The sequence below is a fragment of the Crocodylus porosus genome, unplaced genomic scaffold (genome assembly GCF_001723895.1).
Source record: "Crocodylus porosus isolate Cpor-Errol unplaced genomic scaffold, CroPor_comp1, whole genome shotgun sequence".
NCBI classification, from domain to species: domain Eukaryota; kingdom Metazoa; phylum Chordata; order Crocodylia; family Crocodylidae; genus Crocodylus; species Crocodylus porosus.
Window position 1 is genome coordinate 21,873,555 of NW_017728950.1, and position 9,568 is coordinate 21,883,122.

Below are 9,568 nucleotides of genomic sequence, written 5' to 3' on the forward strand. Positions count from 1 at the left end.
AATACAATAGCTTGATCGAGGCAGGAATATCCTTGCTTAAACATCCAAACTAAGTGTTTGTCTAACCTGCTCTGAAAAGCTGCAGTCTCTAGGTAATCTGTTCCAATGCTTAATCTCCCTCACTTTAGCCTGCCTGTAGGCTGCAATTTACGAATGTCTTTGCTTTTCCTACTATGTATCTTCTTGGGTCTTGTCTTCACTAATGTTCATTCATAAGAGAGCCTTGCCTCCATAACTTATTCCACCTTGCTAAGATGCTTGTATTCTGGAACAAGTGTTCACATATGGGAATAGTCAGAGAAACTAGGCAAGTTTGTGTACACGTTTCTCTCTCTCTGTCATCCTCTCTTTGACAACTGTGATTGATTGCTTGAAATTTGCTTGAGAGGGATTGTGATTGTTGGAGATGATTTTAGTATTTAGTAGATAGTACATTGCTATTCTAAGCTTTTGTTGCCACCTTTGAGGGTATACAAATATATAGGGGTCTTCTCAAATAGAGGAGGCAGCTAGCTGGTTGATTTCATGGGCAGATTGCAGTGTCGGCTGCCATTTTCACGGGCATGTCATGGCGGGCCCCTTCTTCCCACATGCCTCTGCTTGGCCACGGTCCCATCCCTCCCTCAAGATTGGCAGATGGCCTGGAACTGTGGCTTAATTGCTTACCATTAATGACTTCCATGGGCTTAATTGGGGGATTAAGCCCACAAAAGCCATTAATGGAAACATTATCAAGCAATCTAAGCATTTAATTAAACTCTAAACTGAAATGTCTTATGAAATTAAAGCTATACACAACATGAATTGTAACTAATACCATGACAGTACTTTTATTAAAGGATGTTATAAAAAGGAATTTACTCAATGCTAACCTTGAGACAAGCAGTTCATGCTGTGAAATGCTAGCATGCAGCATCCACTGACAGTAACTGCTGACATCCTCTGTCTCTGCGGGATGAACATTTGTCTACACACTGAGATGGCACGCTCAGCATTTACTGAGTTCATTGGAACGGTGAGGCGGCATTTTGCCAAGGCATACAAATGTGGAAACCAGTCACAGCCCAAAACACAGGCATAGGTACAGGTATTTGGCACTCTTTGACAAAGTTCATGTAAGCAGCATGTTCGTTGTCATCCTTCTGCCATCCAGGAATTGATTTCAGTAGCTGAGGGTCAGAACTTTAGAACAGGCACCTGGTTGGGGTCCAAAATGTGAACAGCACTAAGGAGAGAGGCAGCCAGTTGTCTGAACCGCTGTGGTAGTGACAGGTCATGCCTACTGTACTGATTCAGCTTTGCAGCTGTTGCCCTGGAACAGGTTCCTTCTCTGCTAGCTTTCGGAAGGACAATGTGACAGTTCTTGTTGATGCCAAGTCTTCGACCCAGCTTATCAAATCCATCGGCTTGTGTGCTTGGTTGATCACAGCCTGTCAGCCTTCAAGCTACATTAGAAGCTCCATGAACTGGGTGACATTTTCTGCCACAAATGTCTCCCTGTTCCAGGAGATCCTACCAAGCACACAGTGCATGTTTAAGCTTTGCGATTTCCAGCTCCTTGCTCACAAACTGCTGGTAGTACTACATATGCTGTGCGTGGTAATGGACTGCACTGAACCACAAGTTCCACCTTGTGAGCATTGGCTTTGGTGGCAGCAACACAGTGGCATGTTAGTCCCCACATGTGGTGGGGGACTCTGTGTACCAGACCTTATGGCTTGAAGGCTTTCCTGAAGGAGGACACCAGGCTCTCCACATCAGGGAACTGCGTGTGCCAAATGTCACTTACTAAAGACAGAATGTGCATATTGCAAGTGACATGAACTGCATTGGGCAGCATTCCTTGGAGCACATCAGAGAGCTGTTCACATGTACATGGTGTTGTTAGACAGGAAAGCTGAGATCTTGTTAAATTGTAAGCTATACTTGACAATTGCCTTCATGATGACTTGAAACAGTAGAAAAATTGACAAACATGAGGTGGACTGGCTCTGTTTAAAAAACAGACAGGTCCTGGTCTGTCCAGCTCACAGGTACAAATAAAATTTGCAGCACGTAATTATTTTGAGAGCTGGTGCCTTCATCAGCTGCAGTGGAGGAGGAGCCATATAGTGCTAATGCAGTCTTTGTGAACTGTACATGTGAAGCAATCACTAGAAAGAGAGAGTCTTGGTAAAGCGTGTTTGCAACATGGAACGCTGCCAGCATTTGGCACATTTTGGTTCAGGTAGTCCCTTAACTTTGGGTGATCAGGTTTCTCCAGCAGAATGTTTGCCACTGTGAAAGCCTCCAAGAGGGAAAATACTGTCTTTTGCTTTGCCAAGCTGTTTTCTGTGGTCCTTTACACAGCAAGGACACGGTCATTTGTTTCTTCTTCTGACTTTCAGCCTCTGTAACAGCCTTTTGCTTCATATGCACCTCAGACTCTAGGTGTCCATCTATACTGGTTTTCTTCAACACATCCAGAGTTGCATTAAAGGTGGTACAGAACAGTCTGCCTCCATCTGCATGCAAGGACCCTGCAGAATACTGCCTTACATGGTCCAGAGCTGAAATGTATTTGTATGACTTGAAGGATTTCTTAGTCTTTATCTCTACTTCTTGGGCTGTTTCCCTGATTGGCCCTGGCTCCTGGAGTGAGCCTGTGTCACAGGTTCAGCCTGTGATTTACTCCCTCTCCCCACCACCTTTCTACCCCCCACCCCAAGTGCTTCAGTACTGCAGAGCTTCCTGCCCTTTTCGCTGCTGGTAAATTTTTGTTTTTTTTGTTTTTTCCTTCTGCAAGGCCACCAAAATCACAGAGCCTGCTGTTTTTACAGAAAACACCTGATTCAATGTTTTCCACAAAAAACACAAAATCATGATTACAGTAGGTCCCTACAAATATATGCTTAATACATGGTATGTTACCAAAATCGCTTACGTTGGGAATCTTTGGTTGCCACTATAAAGTGAAGCATTGAGTTCAGGGGTGGACAAAATATGGCCATTGGGCCAGATCTGACCTGCCGAGGGATTTTATCCAGCCCATGGCGGGTCCCTCAGCCCTGCCTGGCCCAGGCTTGGGGGGCAGATTAGTCCATGGCACATTGGGCTGGTCCCACTGTCCCTGGGTGTGCAGTGGGGCTGGAGTAGTGTGGCAGCTGGATTCCATTGCCCAGCAGCCCTGGTGGCAGTGGCTCATTCTGGCTGCTGCTGCCAGTGTTGCCACCACTGCCTCCAGACCTGGCCCCACTGCTGGTGGAGTATGCATACACCCTGGCCTGTCTGCCTCGTATCTGCTGCTGAGGTACCAGATGGAGCAGGTGGGTAGGGTCCCTATGGAGACAGGGAGCAGTGGCTGGGGCTGGGATTGAGATCCTGAGGTGGTGACAGTGTGGTGCTGAGCTTGGGGTAGAACTGCAATCTGCTTCCTGCCCAATGAATCATGACCAACCTGACCCATGAAGGGGTGGAATATACGCCCATGGCTGCAGTGTAGTGTTGCCCGACACCATGGGGCAGCCTAATCTGGTCACAATCTGTTGAGGCTGCCCCATGCTGCTGGGGTACACTGGTCCACAGCTGTGCTGTACTGGGGCTGCCCGCATCTGCCTATTCTGGTGTGGGGGCATAGGTCACAGATGTGCACTCTGCCCCCCTCCTGGGTCAAGTGGATTAGGATTCATTGTATGGGGACTGGATAGCGATTCTGCATTGTCACTGCCCTGTGATCTCAGCCCCAGCCCCACCTGGCCACCCCCTCTGAATGCTGCTCCCCACCTACCCATCTGCCTCCTGGATACTACTCCCTGTCTACCTGTGGCCCCCTCCTATCTGCCTGGTTGAGCACGACAAGCTCACAGGGGCCACTTTGGGAGTTTTGGTGAGCTGTTGTTGGGCTGGGAGGGGGCTAGGGGGGGAGTGTTAGTGGTGCTGACCTGGCCCACAACAGGTCACCAAAACTCCTTAAGTGGTCTTTGAGCCAAATAATTGCCTACCCCTGACCTAGTTGCATCAGATAAGGATAAAACTATAACAGGCTATAGTATACCAGTGAAGGTTTAGGCACAACTGGCTTTTCTCCTGGGCTTTCTCCTGTGGGCAGGCTATTACATAATTATTCATTATGTGATTTCTTGGACTTTCCCGTAAAGCAAATGCTACTAATTAATGTCAGGTAGGGTACTACATTTTTTTCAGCCAAACGTCAAATACTTTCATGCTTTTGTTATGTTTTTTGCAGGCACTGATGACTGGTAGCATACCAGGTTTCATTGATGTTATCATGAACCTTAATTCTTCAGTGCTCCTGGAAGACAATCTTATATGGCAGGCAAAAACAGCTGGAAAAAGAATAATCTTTTATGGGGATGACACTTGGGTTAGGCTGTTTCCAAAGCATTTTGTGGAATATGATGGAACTACATCATTTTTTGTGTCAGATTTTACAGAGGTGAGTGGCTTTTTATAAATTCAAGCTATGTAGTGAGAACACAAATATTTAATAGACATCTAGTGAATGTTTTCCTTAGAGAAAAGTTGCCTGCCTTTTGTAAGGCATTTGGTACTGGACTGGAGCAGGCTATTCTCAAATGGGGTTTGTGGTATGAGACTAGGGACTTCTGTTCTTCCATTGATTTTTTTTTTTTTTCTTTTTTTTAATGTGGAAGGTGCTTGGATGATGGTAATAAGGCAACAAGGGCAAAGGGCATGTGAATAACTGCCCTTAATACTTACGCGACTTACCCATAACACTTTTGGTGAGACACTATGTTACTTTGTGGAATTTTTAAACAGTCCAGTCTGCTCTTAACTTTAATACAAGCCAACTTTAAAAAAAAAAGCTTATTAGTATAGATCGAGTCTGTGGGGCTTACCACAACCCAGCATTTTAATGTGCCTTGCCTTGCAGCTCCTTCAGGAGCTGTGTGGCAAGGCATACAATGGGCCCAGTTGTAGAGAGCCTCGTGGCTCTTCTCACCAGGAATCTTGCAGCCCACTCACCTAGCAGCCCATTTTCAACATTGGGATGGTGGCTGTTCCAGTCCCTATGGCAACCCTGGTCCCAGTGCCAATGCTGACAATCAGCTCCTGATAGAATCAGAACGAGGGCATGCCACATACTTGGTTTATGGTGCCATACTAACCAGCTACAGAGTTGTTACACATTTTATGTGGAATATCTTTGTAGCTGGTTTGCCACTCTGACACCATAAATTGGCTGAACCTGTGGCACTTAGTATTTATAGTTGATTAACAAAAAATTAAATCTGTGCCGGGGCCTAAATAATCTATCTTTTTCTTTGAACTGGCAAGCACCCTGTACCTTTCTCTAATTTCTCTCAGACTTGAACGTAATGATTCTTTTTCACATTTCCTTACTTCCTAGTGAAAGGGAGAAATGATTATGAAAAATATTTTTGCTTTCATCCCTAAGGTCGACAATAATGTTACCAGGCATTTGGATACAGTGTTAAAAAGAGAAGACTGGGATATACTAATACTTCATTACCTGGGATTGGACCATATTGGTCATATTAGTGGACCCAACAGCCCTTTGGTGGGACCAAAGCTACAGGAAATGGATGAAATCCTTAAAAAGATTCATCTCTCTCTCCTCTCAAAGGTGAAACATGTATTTCTTAACACAGATCTAATAGTTATAGACTGAGGTGCTTGACTGCTGGCCTATGGGCAAAATCTGCCCCACAGTCCTCTTTAGGGCTCTCTACAAATCCTGAAATGTGGTGGTAGAAGAATGGTGGCACTGCTTGCCCACTGCCAAATTTCAGGACCTGTGGAGAGACCTGGGACTTTTGTGCTGAATCAGGTGCCCAATCCCAGTGTGCAGGGTGAGGCAGGGATTCAGCTCTGGGGACTTCAGGAGCAGCTAGCAGTCCCTGGGCTTGCAGGAGTGCTGGTGGGGGCTCTGCTTGCTGTGGTAGGGGTCAGGCTGTGGGCACACCCTCTGCCTCCACCCAAGCCCGGCTTCCCTGCCTCCCTCCTGGTGCAGCGCAGCCGAGCTCCATAGAGCCCTGCCAGCCTGGCCTCATGTTCTTGCCTGGCTGTTGCTGTGCTCCATGCGCCTGCTCGCTGCCCCTTCCCTCGCCCACCACAGCCATTTCCCCACTCCCCTCCTCCCTCGGTCTGCCAGCTGGCCAGCCCAGCTGCAGTGCCAGGGATGGCAGGTGTTGGAGCAGTGTGCATGGGGGGCAAGGGGACAGGGAAGCAGCAGAAGGGCAGCAGTGGCAGATGGTGGGTGTGGGGGAGTGGCAGCAAGAGGAAGCACAGGGCTGTGCCAGTGCCTGGGGGCAGGAGCAGCAGGAGCACAGCACCTGGCCCTGCAGAAGTGCTGGGGGGGTCTCTGCCTGCTGCAGAGGGGCACTGTGGGCAAACCCTCCCTCTCCACCCAAGCCATAACCCTCCCCAGCCACCCTCCCTCTGCACACAGCCCCCCACAAAACCCACACCTACCCACTATATACAAGAATAAGAACTTCATTTTGAGCTCTGATACTATCACCTTTATGTATACTACATACACATGTAAATGAGGAAAAAAATATTTTTTGAAATGAAACTAATGAATTTTGTACATGTTTTTGGTTTTTTTAGAATAATTTGGTATTTTTCTGGTTCTGAGATGGCAAACCCCTTTGCTGAAATGAGTACTTCTGAGCGGCAAGAGGAGGGACTTCTGGTAGCAAAGTTCAGGGGTTAGGAGGTGGCACTAAGGGTCCCAATATGGCAGCCAGGGGGCAGGGCACCTATCAGGGGGTGGTGCTGCCCATCCGGCCCTTGATGGCTTGCCAAAACTCTGTAAGCGGCCCTCTGCCCAAAGTAATTGCCCGCCCCTCTTGAAGACTTATAGGGTAGATGATTGCACCACCTCTGGGGGGAGCTTGTTCCATAGTCTGGACACCCTAGTTGTAAAGAAGTTTTTCCTAATGTTCAGCCTGAAACTATCTTCCAGGAGTTTGTGGCCGTTGTTTCTAGTTTTTCCACAGGGCGCCCTGGTGAACAGTTGTTCGCTGAGCCCCTGATGTACGCCTCTGATATAGCGGTAAGGCATAATCAGGTCCCCTCTCAGCCTTCTTTTCTTTAGGTTGAAGAGTCTGAAATCCCTCAGCCTCTCCTCGTATGGCTTGCCATGCAAGTCTCTGATTATACAGGTAGCCCTTCTCTGGACCCTGTCGAGCTTTAGCCCATCCTTGTTGAAGTGCAGTACCCAAAACTAGATGCAGTACTCCAGCTGTGGCTGCACCAATGTTAAGTAAAGTGGGAGAATCACTTCTTTGGATTTACTGGAGATGTATCAATTGATGCATGCCAGAGTTTTATTGGCCCTAGTGGCTTCTGCATTGCATTGCTGGCTCATATTCATGCCGGGGTCTATTGTTACCCCCGGATCCCTTTCAACTGTAGTGCTGGTCAGGTTAGCAATGCCCAGTCTGTAGGTGCGCTGGGGGTTCTTCCTTCCCAGGTATAGCACTTTGCATTTCTCTACATTGAACCTCATCTGGTTCTGTTTTGCCTAACATACCAGCCTGTGTAGGTCTGCTTGTGTCTGCAGCCTATCTGCATGTGTGTCAGCGCAACCCCATATCTTGGTGTTGTCCGCAAACTTGGCCAATGGGCTTTTTATCCCCTCATCCAGTATGTTGATGAAGATATTGAACCGCACTGGGCTAAGTACAGATCCCTGGGGTATGCTGCTGCCCAAATCTTGCCGGGATGACACTGATTCATTCATTTGGACTCTCTGCATACAACCAGTTTCGCACCCACTTGGCAGTCCTGCAGTTGAGCCCTATATCTTCCAGTTTTCTGATCAGTACCTCATAGGATACCATGTCAAAGGCTTTCTGGAAGTTGAGGTATATGATGTCAACTGCTTTTCTTTCATCCAGGTGATGAGTCACCTGATCATAGAAAGAAATGAGGTTGGTCAGATGAGACCTGCCTGTGATGAAGCCATGCTGGCTGTCATTCAGTATCATGCCTTCTGTAAGTTTGTCACATATAGCCTCTTTGATGAATATTTCTAGGATTTTCCCTGGAATAGAAGTTAAGCTAATATTTGTTTGTAAGCAAAATTTCTCCCTAACAATGCATACATTTAGATACGACTAATATTGCTTAATAGGTACAGAAGCACATCAGGGGTTTATTTAATGGAGAATATAAATTTTACTCCTGAACTGCCTGGTCACTTTGAGAGATTCTGGTATTTGTTAGAGTTGTTGATTTGTCTTAGAGCCTCTTTATAGAAATTGTTGGCTCAAGAGCTCCAGTCTTGACTTGGTTATTTTCATGGAGCCATGAATCTTTAGCTTAGTAGCTGTTCTCATCAACAGCAACAGTACTTCTATGTAGCTGTTTCTGTAGTGAAGCTGCTTAACCAGATCCTTGGTTGTACAAAGAACAGACTCTATAGAAGCTGTTCCTTTACCAGTTCAGTACTTTTCAACATCTTTAATGATTTGGATGTGGGGTGAAGAGCTCATTGGCTAAGTTTGCAGACGACACCAAGTTATGGGGGAGCGTGGTTATGCTTGAAGATAGACTACAGATACAGGCAGACCTAGACAAGCTAGCAAGTTGGGCGGATCAGAATCTGATGAAGTTCAGTGTTGAGAAATGTAAAGTGCTACACTGCGGTACAAGCAACCCCCAACACACCTACAGGCTTGGGGGCACCAAACTGTCCTGAACCATGAATGAAAGGGACCTGGGGGTAATAATAGACCACAGTATGAATATGAGCTGACAGTGAGATGCTGTAGCCAGTAAGGCAAATGATACTCTGGCATGCATCAATTGATGCATCTCCATCAAAACCAAGGAAGTGATTCTTCGGCTCTGCTTGGCACTGGTGAGACCACAGCTGGAGTCCTGCGTCCAGTTCTGGGCATCACACTTTAACAAGGACATGGACAAGCTTGAGAGGGTCCAAAGAAGAGCCACTTGTATGATCAGAGTCTTAAAAGGCAAGCCATACAAGGAAAGGCTGAGTGATCTCGGACTCTTCAGCCTGAGGAAAAGAAAGCCGAGAGGGGACCTAGTAGCAGCTTATCACTACGCTAGGGGAATACATCAAGGGCTCGGTGAGCAACTGTTCACCAGGGGACCCAAGGGGAAAACCAGGGGTAATGGTCAAAAACTTCTGGAAGATGGATTTAGGTTCAACATTAGGAAAAGCTTCTTCACAGTCAGTGTCCAGACTGTGGAATAAGCTTCTTCCAGAGGTGGTGCAATCACCTACTCTGGAAATCTTGAAGAGGAGACTAGATAGTCAACTTGCTGGGGTCACCTGACCCCCAGTTATCTTTCCTGTTTGGTGTAGGCGCTGGATCCAGTGATATTCCGAGGTCCCTTCTGGCTTTACAATCTATGATTCAGAATGAAGGAGAAATTACTGTAGTTATTCTTGAAGTGTGGCTGCATAGCATTTAACAATTACTGTGTTACCATATTTACTTGAATTTAAATTGACCCTGATTTTCATAGATTTCATAGACATTAGGGCTGGAAGGGACCTCGGGAGATCATCGAGTCCAGCCCCCTGCCCAAAGGGCAGGAAGTC

General features: G+C 46.7%; 1 protein-coding gene across 2 annotated transcripts in view; it reads left to right on the forward strand.

The window, feature by feature from the left end:
* PIGG (phosphatidylinositol glycan anchor biosynthesis class G) overlaps positions 1-9,568 on the forward strand; it is a 220,892-nt gene that overhangs the window by 3,749 nt on the left and 207,575 nt on the right. For both annotated transcript variants that reach the window (XM_019555121.1, XM_019555122.1), the window contains exons 2-3: positions 4,226-4,435; positions 5,420-5,608. In XM_019555121.1, coding sequence (XP_019410666.1) covers positions 4,226-4,435; positions 5,420-5,608 — 399 coding nt within the window. The remainder of the gene's footprint in view (positions 1-4,225; positions 4,436-5,419; positions 5,609-9,568) is intronic.